The 12,876-nt window shown below is 40.9% G+C and overlaps 1 protein-coding gene across 2 annotated transcripts in view; it reads right to left on the minus strand.

Annotated features, from left to right (window-relative positions):
- Nucleotides 1-3,739: 3,739 nt before the first annotated feature.
- LOC129708210 (brain-specific angiogenesis inhibitor 1-associated protein 2-like) overlaps nucleotides 3,740-12,876 on the minus strand; it is a 90,548-nt gene continuing 81,411 nt past the window's right edge. Inside the window, exons 12-15 of one of the 2 annotated variants that reach the window (XM_055653832.1) lie at nucleotides 10,693-10,861; nucleotides 8,560-8,594; nucleotides 7,326-7,391; nucleotides 3,740-4,725 (exon numbers count right to left, since the gene is read on the minus strand). In XM_055653832.1, the coding sequence (XP_055509807.1) occupies nucleotides 7,364-7,391; nucleotides 8,560-8,594; nucleotides 10,693-10,861 (232 nt within the window). In that variant the 3' untranslated portion in view covers nucleotides 3,740-4,725; nucleotides 7,326-7,363. The remainder of the gene's footprint in view (nucleotides 4,726-7,325; nucleotides 7,392-8,559; nucleotides 8,595-10,692; nucleotides 10,862-12,876) is intronic. The other variant, XM_055653831.1, reaches the window with a different exon arrangement.

The raw sequence follows: 12,876 nt of genomic DNA on the forward strand, positions 1-12,876 counted from the left end.
GTCACCGCGGCCCGCACTCTCCTGAAGAGATAGATCATTATGGACCGCATCAGTTTGTCTTCTGCGGCACCTCCAGTAATTGTGTGATTACTGTTGCGATCCCCATGGCCACCTTGCAATTATTACATAGAGATGTGAATCTTGCACATTCATCGCCGTTTCAACCTGTTGTCTCTCCTCCTTCATCCATTATTTGAGGAGCCTGATTTCAAATCCTGCAGATAAGAGACTTTGGACTTCATTTTAATTTTGCACTATATATATATATATTTTATTTATCGAAGGTTAAGGTGGAAAAGATTCCACAGGAACCTGAGGGGTAACTTTTTCAAAGGATGTTGGGTGTATGGAACAAGCTGCCAGAGGGAGGGAGCCAGGGACTATCCCAACATTTAAGAAACAGTTAGACAGGTACATGGACAGGACAGGTTTGGAGGGATATGGACCAAATGCAGGCATGTGGGACTAGTGTAGCTGGGACATGTTGGCTGGTGTGTGGGCAACTTGGGCCGAAGGGCCTGTTTTATCACTTTATCAACCTGTGACAAACTTTTATTTGGTTATTATATTATCTGTTGAGTACTGGCTGCGTTTACAAGTAAGAATTTCATAGTTCCGTTCCGATACCTGAATTTCCCTGAAAAGGGGATTAATAAGAATATCTATCTATCTATCGATCTATCTATCTATACATATGGTAATGAAACACACTTGACGTGCTGCAACACAATTATGGTGTGCATGAACTTTCACAACTCAGAAGGATTAATCTTAAGATAGACACAAAATGCTGGAGTAACTCAGCAGGTCAGGCAGCATCTCTGGAGAAAAGGAAGAGGCGACGTTTCAGGTCAGAACCTTGTTATTCCAGCATTTTGTGTCTGTCTTCCGTGTAAACCAGCATCTGCAGTTCCTTCTTACATATTTTTACATTATGATTACTGTGCATTGGGTCCCCAACCAACTGGAACTGACTTAAGGCTCCCAGTAATACAATTCATTTCCAATCTAACAGGTTGAGATGGAATCTGAGAGAGTATACAAGAGTAGATTAAATGGATGGATGAAAAGTGAGAAGAAGCAAGGTGGGTAATACAAGACTATTTTCTCATTGAGGGTAAACAGACATCATCATGTTCGAATCAAACTGAGAGGGCCCCTAGCTGAAACATCACCTCCACAGATGCTGCCTGACCCACCGAGTCAAGACCCATCTCACAGTACTTTGGTTGTGCTCAAGATTCCAGCATCTGGAGTTCCTTGTATCATCTCCTTGATGCTGCACTCTGCATCAATCTGGGGAGTGAGTGAGTGAGTGAGTGGGTGGATATTTCCTTATTTCTGGATCATTATTTCCTTCCCATTTTCTTTTTCTTTTTAAGTTTAGAGGGGAGTTGTGCCAGAATCTACATCAGGAGGAAAAAAATTGTAGATTATTTCTGAAAATATTTCCCCAACTGGCCAGCTCTGAATTGATGCCTTCATACTTAAAAACAATATTGTTTTGAATGACTTTAAGAAATCACATTGAGAGTTCAGGTGAAACTTGTTTATTAAAAGCAGGATTTATTGGCAACATTGCCCGAGGTTGCATGACAATGTGCTGGTGCTGTGTTGTGTAACATTACTTGTCTTGTAGCTGCATTTATACTCGATGCCCCTCATTGGCTGTGCTTATCTGGGTTGTGGACATGCAAGAAGGAATGAAAAGCCACAGTTTATTGGTCCACTAGCAACAGTTAAGGCATCCATCTGCCTAGAATCAAGTCAACACTAGAATCAAGTCAACACAGTCCCATGCTAAGGTGACGTTTAGTTTAGAGATACAGCATTGAAACAGGCCTATCGGCCCTCTGAATATCGATCACCTGTTCACACTAGTTCTATGTGTTCCGCTTTCTCATCTAATCTCCACACAACATCACAGTGCCAGAGACCGGGGTTCGCTCCTGACCTCGGGTGCTGTCTTTATGGAGTTTGCACGTCCTCCCACATGTGATTTCCTTCCACATCCCAAAGGGTTTGCAGGTTAATTGGCTTCTGTAAATTGCTATGTGTGTAAGGAGTGGATGAGAAAGTGGGATAACATAGAACTCGTGTGAACGGGTCGCTATGGACTCGGTGGGCTGAAGAGCCTGTTTCCATACTGTATCTCTAAAACTAAAATAAAAGATTAAGGGCAATATTAGAAGCCGATTAACCTACAAACCTGCATGTCTTTGGTGGTGCAAAGTTACAAACATGCATTCGTCACACAGACAATGTCCATGGTTAGGAATGATCCAGATTCTACAGCTCTGTGAGACAGCAGCTCGACCAGCTGCGTCACTGGGCCTCCTAGTTAAAGTAGCAATTTGCCTAGACTAAAATAGACACGGTTTAACACCGAGGTGAAGTTCTGTAAAGAACCAACAGCAAAGATAGTGATGCCAGGAAGGATCGCGACCCGAAACGTCACCCATTCCTTCTCTCCAGAGATGCTGCCTGTCCCGCTGAGTTACTCCAGCTTTTTGTGTCCATAATAATAATAATCTTTCCATCAGTCTGCTTCAATAATGAAACACAAAGGCAGGAGGTATGTTTATTTAAACGGTTAATCCATTTTATTTTTGCATAAGTTACTATCAAAATCATTTTTTTGTTATCTGAAGGAATATACTCTATAGGTCAATTCAAAATCACAAAACATGGTGATTTATGAAAAAATGGCAGCTGCAGAAAGCTGCAATGCAGTACAGATTATGACAACTATCCCAGCAAGTCTCTTACTACATTTTAAAGCTTCAGTAAAATGAAAGGCACAAATTAAATCACATTCTTGTATTCAAGTCGAAAGTCAAAGCGTGATGGCATAATGCAGAACGGAAGAAGAAATGGATGTCATGTACAAGAGCTTTATTTCATTAAGATGGCAGGTATGTTTTTGGAATTTAATGGCACAAAGTAAGAGACTACATCTGCTAGTTTTCAAAATAAATATAATTGTGAATTAGCACAGGTTGGAGTTGATATTCGTTTGTCAATCATTCTTGGCTAGCGTTTAATTTTAGCTATTTATGTTTCATTATCTACAACCACTTTGTGCAGAACAACTGACCCGACTGGCTAACTTTACTGGAAAAATGTAAAACTAACTATTTCACTGAAAATACGCCCATTCATTTCACTGGGTTCTTGTAATAAAACGTTCAAACTCTGTGTCACCGTCTCCCACGGTACCACAACTGTTCCTTTAGTGATGACAAAAATTTTTCATTCTTCTAATTGTTTCAGCAACGTACATCGAAAATAAAATTTTGTAGACTATGACAAAAATAGGGGGCATTATATATATTAACACGTTTTTCTTTAAATAACTGATTAACCCCAGACCTTTCTTTTCAAAAATAACAGACCACTTTGTCCATCAACTGATTCCCAGAGTGCATCATCTTGCTTGTTCATAATACTGATTACCTCAGCGTCTAATCAATCACTGTACCACAGACTTTTAAACCATCCATTTCCAAGCAATTCAGCACTCAAATCATTGCTGTACTGAGATGACCATCGATTAATATGAATCCTACACCTGACAATGTTTCTTCCATTTTCTTATGCAAAAAATACTTTGCAATTTCTCTCCCACGTTGAGGCTTTGCTGTTAATATATACCGTGGTTGGAGCACATGCTTTCCTGTCCACTGCACTTTGAACTCTGCAAAAGAGCCGAAAACCTGGCCCTTTGCATCAAGCCTTTGCATCAAGTCCCTTTTGTGTGTTTTTCCATCAGCTCGAAGGGGACTGTTTTACACGACATATCCAGGGACCTCAGTCATTTATTCACTCGGCGGGCTGACTCGATGGTCAGAATTAATAAAGGAAGCACTACAAGTCACAGGTGTGAAATAATGTTGGACAACTCCACATTCAGTGGCAGATGGAAGCAAAGAAAATGCAGAGGAATCCTAAAATTCTGCAAAGGGATAGAAATGTTTGTTTCCTCAGTTGACATCAGACCCTTGCCACCACCACAGTACTTGCTTAATATTTCCAAAAGTAATGGAAGCTTTATAGGTGACTGCAAGGATTCAAATAATGACCTCTAAAATGTTAACAGAGGTTAACTCTGAATAAGAGTTACTCAGTTATATACACATATCCTATTCGTCTTTTTAGATTGTTCCCCAAAAGAGAACACAGCACAGTATATACACTTTACAATTGGTCTGACAATATTTCAGCTTTCTAGTTTCTACAAAGTGGCAACATTTTAGCCAACTCCTGCAAAGAGTCAGATAATAAAATATTGTTTTATATGCTGATTAGTATAAAGTATATAATAAAAAAATACTAACTGCTAATTCTTGAACACATGCATAAATTACAAACATCATACAAAAGCCTAACCACACACCTGCCATTGAATAATTCCCCCCACAAGATCCATCGAGTTTAAAGCAGGGATAGGAGAGGTGTATTTTTTGTTTCAAAAGTGGCACTGCTGCAGCAAGATGTGAGATTGATATATCTGTAACTTTAGTCCAGACTGGAGCCATCTAAAGACGGTCACTAAAGTCACTGTTTTCATGCAGATGAAGTTTCAGGTTTAGACTTCTTTGGCATCTCTTGCCATTAGCAAGTGAACAGCGAGGGATTCCTCCCGGGGACCGCGTTCACTTCACCGTAGGGATCGATCTGTTGTTTATTTTGGTCGGCCTCAACTTGATATTTGCTACGGCATCTCTGCAGAGGGGAGAGAGAGGAGAGAGAGGGAGAGAGAGATAACAGAGTTTAGTGGAAGGAGCTTCTTGTAAGAATACAGCACTGTCTACCATACAGTTTGCAAGAGCTCATGGCACCTAAGCGTTAACTTTATGTGAATATTGAGACAAAAAGCTGGAGTGAACTAATTGCAGTGCATATATATATATATATATAGCCTTTCTGTAGTTGGCCACAAGATAGCTTTAGTTTAGAGATACAGCGCGGAAACCTCTTTGGCCCACTGAGTCCGTGACGACCAGCAATCCACATACACTAATCCTATCCTATTTGCAATTCTTACCAAAAGACAACCAACCTTCAAACCTGTACATCTTTGGAGTGTGGGAGGAAACCGGAGCACCCGGATAAAACCCACATGGTCAGGGGGAACAATGTACAAACTCCGCACATGCAGCACCAGTAGTCAGGATCGAACCCGAGTCCCTGGCGCTGTTGAGGCAGCAACTCTACTGCTGCGCCACAGAGGTAATTCAATTGAACCTCACATCTTCAGTTTACGATTTTACGGTGCTGCACTAGTAAGGAGAGTGAGTGCTGAGGTTTTACATTACTGACATGCCAACTTTATTTCTCCTGAATGTATTTTTACTAATAGATTTTTACAAGGAAATGCAGTGGTTTTCTTGGCCATAGTCCAGTGACTCCAGCTTGTTGAACACCATTCCAAGCTGGTCCAAATCTGACTGCAACAAGTGCTAACACGGAGTTATCCTGCAGTTTTCCATCCTCTCCTGCTGTCCGAGTCACAAGACTGGACAATTTTCCAATCTAGCATGCGATCATATTACACAGAAAACCCTCAGAACCGAATAGCCAATTTGTTACAGGAGATTTTTGTTTGGCAGAAAAACTTTGGGTTAGCTTGGAGATTTTTCAATTCAAATTTCAAAACAGCTGCAAACTTATTGCCGAATTTAGATTTGATTTAGTTTATTGTCACGTGTACCGAGGTACAGTGAAAGCTTTCAACTTCCTGCTGTATTTATTAGTAGAAAAAATATAATCAGAAAACCTAAGTTATAGGAAAAACTATAATTCAAATACTTAAATGTGGGGGAAAAGATGCACCAAATAACTTGCTTATTGGGGAAAAAGTATGATTCATAAGCTTAAACGTGGAAGAAAATAACTAGCTTATTGGAAACAATTATTCAAATCCAACTATTCATCTGTAAAATATTTTGTTAGCTCAAGAGATTGTGAAATTGAAAACCACAAATTTCATGAGTAAAAACTTAGGGATGAAAGTTTAAAGCTGATTTTCTGCAAGTCATTAAGCTCTGCATGTACATGAAGTCAGACCGCAGACTGAGTTACTGGCTGGAGTCTACACAATCTCTGCTTGTACGTGGCACATCTGCTCTTGCAAGGCTGAAACGGCAACACAACTGTAAGTGGCGTTACTGAAATAAACACAATGCACCAACAAGTGAATCACAAGGCACGGGAAGTCGGCAGACAAGATCGCCAGCGATGAAACACAGCAACAGAGTGAATCAATGCCCCCACGAGTCAGAGAAGCTTGCGTGTGATTTGTGCAACAGCAAAGCAACCCTGGGTGGACCAGTGGTGACGCGATGACGGAGGAAACGCCAGCTGATCTCCGCAACACATGAAGCCACCAGAGTGAACAGAACCACGTTCAAATACGAACGCTCACAAAATTAGCGTTAATAGATGAGAAATCTGTTAGGCAGAGCTTTACGAAGAATGCAAGGAAAAAAGGAGCTGGAGTAGGCCATTGAACCCAAAATTCAATAATGCAATTAATGTTCTTTCTCAGCTCAATTTATAAGACACAGGAGCAGAATTAGGCCATTCAGCCCATCAAGTCTACTCTGCCATTCCATCATGGCTGATCTATTTTCCCTTCTCAATCCCATTCTCCTGCCTTCTCCCTGTACCTTTGAATAGCATTTTATCTCGAATGTACACCCAGTGACTCTGCAACCACTGCCTTACCGAGTACACTTAGTGCCCTGTTCCTTTAATGGCCATTATGGAACAGTAGCAATATGGAGTGTGTTTTGTTGTCACCACCTAATGTGCTTGTCATCATGTGATGCTTTATTTCCATTCCTGATGGATGCTTTCCATGGGGGTGCCATATAAAAGTGAAGGGGATTTCTTCAAAGGGAAGGGAAATGGCAAAAACAAAGACAGCTTCTGCCTATCAATTGGACAGTAAGTGAGTGGTGGAAGACATGTTGTACTAAGTCTTCAAAGAGACACGATGGATTCTGGAAGGACTAAAATTAAGGACTAGTGTTAAAATTCTGACAACTTCACAAATGAAATAACTGAAATCAAAGGAGCTATTCCACGCTGGTGCGTGTTTTAGACTTAGTATCCTAGAAAATTCAACAAAATGGGTCTCTCTCCCCCCCCCCCCCCCTCCCCCACACCAATATGAGACATAGAAACAGATGCAGCTGAGGACTGGAGAAGGTGAGACAGATCGTACCCATTTGCAAAGCCACAGTGGGAAATGAGTGATTATCACCAGTGACAGACAAGGTAACGAACGTCAGACTGGCACACTGAAATGCCAAACTTACTAATCTAGAGAGGCCTTAAATGTGGCAGAAGTTTAAATTCAGAACCTTGCAACCTCGGCATCAGAACTGTAATGAAAAAAATTCAGTCGGTTTGAACCTACAAGTGCAAAACTCAGTGGGAAATACAGTGCGCAACACTGAAACCGAACAGTGACCGACACACCAACATTTTCAAAGAGTTATCACAAATACATCTCTCTTCCCCTGTTGATGACACGCTGATATTATCCAACAAGCATATGGACTGAAAGGTGCCCAATGTCTTTTGGAACAGTCATAGAGTGATAGTGTTTATACAGGCCCTTCAACCCAACTTGCCCTCTAATCCCACCTGCCTCCTTATCCCTCTAAACCCATCCTATCCATCTACCTACGCAAATGTTGTGATAGTATCTGCCTCAACTAACTTCTTCGGCAGCTTGTTTCATATATCTACCACCTTTTGCTTAAAAGGGTTGCCTCTCAGTTCTTTGCAGCCAGCAAGATGGTCAGTTTACACTGTTCTTTTGGACACCTCAGATATCTCACAGCAGCTTAATCACACCCAAGGAAAGGCACAAAATGCTGGCGTACCTCAGCGGGTCAGGCAGCAGCACTAGCGAACAAGGAGAGGTGACATTTCGAGTGGGACCTTTCTTGTGAAGAAGAATGTCTGAAGAAGAGTCTTTAGAATTTAAAAATACATTGTTGGAACAGGCACTTTGGCCCGAGTCCGTGCCGAACTGACTCATGCCACCCTGCACACTAGCACTATCCTACATACTAAGGATCATGTACAATTTTACCAAAGTCAATTAACCTACAAACCTGTGTGTCTTTGGTGTGGGAGGAAACCGGAGCACCTGGGAAAAACCCACTCGCTTACAGGGAGAACGTACAAACTCCATGCAGATAGCACCTGTAGTCAGGATCGAACCCGGGTCTCTGGCGCTGTAAAACAGCAACTAACTCTACCGACCCACCGAGACCCTTCCCATAAACATCACCTATCCATGATTTTTAGGGATGCTGCCTGACCCAGTGGGTTACTCCAGCATGTTGAGTCTTTTCTTGGTGAACTAGCATCTGCAGTTTCTCATTTCTACTTCTTGCTTATACCCCTCAGAATTGCTGCTTGCGACCTTTACTTAATTTCCTTGAGAAATTAATACAGGGAATACTCAACTGATGAGTTACTGTTAGTCACAAGTTAGTGCACTAATATCTTTACGTCAAAGTCAAAGAAGAAACTTACTTCAACGATAATCCTGACTGACCAAAATCCAGGCCCTGGAGAGAACAAAATAAATTGTTGTTAGTGGAATGGCCTCTAGATGTCAGCATCGATGCCTACAATCCATTATCCTTTCACAAACATGCAGCGTTACCAACCAACCTTAATTGAGAATGAATCAGAACTGACATTAACTCTGCAAAGCTCAATTTTATTTTAGCTTTCATATTCAGTCCTTTGTTCTCTCCTTTGTTCCCAAGCAGGAACATGGTACTGATTGTGGATGATCAGCCATAATCATATTGAATGGCGGTGTTGGCTCGAATGGGCCGAATGGCCTACTCCTGCACCTATTGTCTATGTTGCTATAACTGTGGTGTATACACATACATTGTCCAGGTTTCAGGCATCAAGACTTTGAAAGTTCATAAGTCATAGGAGCAGTATTTGGCCATTCGGCCCATTGAGTCTACTCTGGCATTCAATCATGGCTCATTTATCCGTTCCTCGCAACCCTAGTCTCCTGCCTTCTCCCCATAACCTTTGGCATCCTTACTAATCAAGAACTTGTCAATCTCCACTTTACAAAATACTCACAAATTACCTCACAAACAGCAATGTGTGTGGATCAGTCATTTCTTTCGGTTTTCAACATAAATGGGGCCCAAAACTCTAGGAGAACTCATGACTCTTTAAATAGTGTCAAGTGGCCTTTTGGGTTTATCACATTAAGCTTGCAGGAGTCACTGAGTGGATATTTAAATACATAACAAGCAGATGACCTAAAAACTTGGATTAAGAGGTTTGTGCAGTGTATAAAGGCTCCAGTGTATGCGATTACTTTGTTGTAATTAAAGTCCTGAAGTTCTGGCTGAATCCCATGTGAATTTGTTTGAAACCCAGCTATGCGCAATCTAATCTCCTACTGGATTATGTGTTACCAATCCAATAACTGCTGTGTACATGATCAAGTAGCAAATCCTTTAAACAAATGCATTCCTTGATCACTTCAAGACAGTTCTTGATTAAAGATGAATTTTAATATTTCAGTTTAATGAAAAGGACACAAGAATTTAAGTGTTCAAAGCCTTAGAAAAGTTTAAATCGCTCTATATTTGGCTGTGTTTACAGATACGTTAATGCGTGTCAGGGCAATGAGTTTCATGACATATGACAAGTTAATGAAACTTGCTCTTTTAAAACCCAATCTCAAATATCTTTCAGGTCAGTTGCCGTTTCCACAAACACATTATAAAATGATCAATGTAAACAAATATTCCAGTTGTTTCTGTGTTTCTGCTTGGATAACAAAACTTTCTGCCATGCTCGTTTAAAATTACAGATTTTTTTTTAAATGGGACAAATGAACTGAAAAAATATAAAATCAGTTTAGGCTAGTTAGTAGCTGCTGCATTTTAATAAAGATGCTGCCAGCCGACCCATCCCAATCGACTGTGAACAAAGAACAATGAAGATCTTGTGTTGTGGAAGCTAGGCCAAGTAAAAACTTTGGGGCTTTTTATTGATGATGTTAAAGGTTGCAGCATTAAGCCAACGTTTGGAATTAAGCCAGGATCATATAGAATGGCAGAACAGGCTAGAGGGGCTGGCGGTCTTTCTATTTATTAATTTGTAAGATATGAATATTGCCAACAATTTACTCCCCATCTTGAGAAGGCAAGTTAAGAGGGTAGTCGCCTCTGTTCGTGAATCTGGAGTCACAAATTGGCTGGATCAAGGGCAAATTTCAAGGGCTTCTGAACCAGACCAGTTTTTACAGAAGTCTGTTTCAGAAGCAAGCATTTGTTACATTAAAAAGTTCCAGATTTAATTAATTTCTTGGGTTTAAATTCCATGGCAGCGATGGTGAGATTTAAACTCGTGCCACAAGATCAATGATCTATATCTCTAGCTTAACCACTATGCTGCCTATTCATGTTGTGCATTTATCTCTGTACACTGCTTTTGATTATTTTGTTCCGTTAAATACAAAGCCCAAATTCAAGTTAGTGTTGACAGATGTTGCCAAGTTTGCTGTCCATATTTTTGCTGCAGGACATCCAAGGAATTTATAATTGGGTAGAATGTATAATGGATTACTGATCCTGCATAGTGCCAAAACAGAAATGTTCGACAGAGGGTGGTTTTAAGTACCTGTGCAAAACCTGACACAGCCACGCTGTAGGGTCGGGGTTTGAAAGTATTTGTAGTGGAAGCCGGATGAGGAGTCATTCTTAAAGGCGAGTTGTAGTCAGGTGGGGGAATGGAGAGCTCTTCTTTCAGTAGAAGGTTCCCTGTGCTGCTGCTTTTCGAATGGTTTAAACTACAGGCAGAAACAAGGACACACGAGTTAAAACCGGTTGATTCATCAAACAAGTGTTCTTTTCATGGCATATATGCATATATATATATATATATATATATATATACACACATACATACACACATACATACACACATTAAACACTGAAAGCACAAGGCAAGCCTGATGCTGAACATTCAAATGTACAACCATTCCCATACATACGATAGAACTTTATTTATCCCAGGAGGGAAATTGATCAGCCAACTGTCATAAAACACAAAATTTATGAAATTAAAATGACGAGTGGAAAGGATTGGGGATGTGCAAAGATGTGGGGGGGGGGGAAGAAGAGAGAAGGAGAGTCAGCCTGTAGAAAGTTTGTGGAAAGTGGATCCCGACAGTCAGCTCCAGATTTGGCATAATCACAAATAATTAGGGTGACAAGTTCAGCGTTGTTGGACATGCCCTTTTGCAGATGATATATTAAACTGCGGATGCTGCTACTCTCTCAGGTGGAGATAATAATTACTTGGCAAGTCAAGCCCAATATTTATCCATCAGCACTAATTGGAATGGATGTGCTGGTCAATTTGCTGTGTTGCTAGACTCCACATGGAATACAAGGACCACCTGCTGAAATTGCCCACTATTTATAATGGGAAGAAAAGTAAAATCATAGAGAAACATTTCTCTTGCACCAGATAAGTTTCAGTGAAGATTGTAGACTTGGCAGATACGAGGCCAAGCGGTGGAGATACAAGAAACTGCAGTTGCAGGAATCTTGAATAAAAATTAGTGCTGGAGGAACACTGGGTCGGACCCCCTGTGAAGGGGAACGACGGACAATGTCAAACATCGTCTGCTCGTTTTCCTCCACAGATGCTGCCTGAAGTACGGAATTCCTCCAGCATTTTTTTTTTTTTTATGAAGCAAAGAGGTGCCAAGTTTCTTTTTTTGCAATTAAAATAATTGCGTAATCATTGTTGAGAGTATTGGCCTCAGATGTTTCAGAGTACTTTAATAATTTCCCCACCACCCCAAAAAAAAAATTTCGGCTCCCATAGCTGGGGACTATCACTTCTGTCTGGGGCAACTTGAGGGAAGAAAGTCCTCAGTATTTCCAAAGGAGAAATGGCTAAACAGGCTAGGCTTCTGGAGTCGAGGATGCTTCAGCCAGCAAGCTTTTCACTGTACCTCGGTACACGTGACAACAAACTAAACTGAAACTAAACAGAGTAAAGTAGTGATTCAATAAGATGACGGATGATCCTATACCTTTAGTTCACCCTCTTTTCCAGGCCCAAGAGCATCATGAAAAAGACATTGACGTACACCCATGCGTCTGAAGGCACTTGCAGATCCATTCCATAATCTTGAAGTTAACTTTCCTAAAACTATTCACTTTGTAAACTAGGTTGAGTCACCAAGAAAGATATTTTCCGCAGGATGCTTCTTGAATTATTCAGGAAAGAAAATGCACTTTTAAAAATAAGGGATGCCGAATTTGGAACTAGAGATTAAAATGACACCTAATTAACAGTACAGGAAGAAGTTGCTAAAAACAGATCCGAGGTATCAAGAGGTGTAAAGGGCAGGAAGATACACTGACAGAACAAGCTTGCAGGTGCCTTCGTATGAAAACCACCAGTGCCTTTCTTTATACAGCACAGGAACCAGTATGTTCGACCCACCACAACGGCAGACCCAGCTCATTTATCGGAGCATTTGGTACGAGTTCCAGGCTTATTATTTTATGGATTATCGGGACTGCTTGTTCAGACAGAAGGCCAAGATGGAAAGAAGTCCTAGATTAGTAACGTGCTCTGTGTTGATTTGTGTGTTGCGTGTTGGCCAGAGTCAGGAACTCATGATTAAGTTAAACTAATCGATAAACCAAGCCATTTGCTAATTTGGCAATCTAGTATTCTCGAGTAATGCAGTACAGAAACGAACGTTTGGCCCAACATGCCCATGCAAACCTAGATGCCCCATCTAGGTTAGTCCCACCTGAATATTGATTTCTCTTACTTCAA

Source organism: Leucoraja erinacea, chromosome 23 (assembly GCF_028641065.1).
Source record: "Leucoraja erinacea ecotype New England chromosome 23, Leri_hhj_1, whole genome shotgun sequence".
Classification (NCBI taxonomy): domain Eukaryota; kingdom Metazoa; phylum Chordata; class Chondrichthyes; order Rajiformes; family Rajidae; genus Leucoraja; species Leucoraja erinaceus.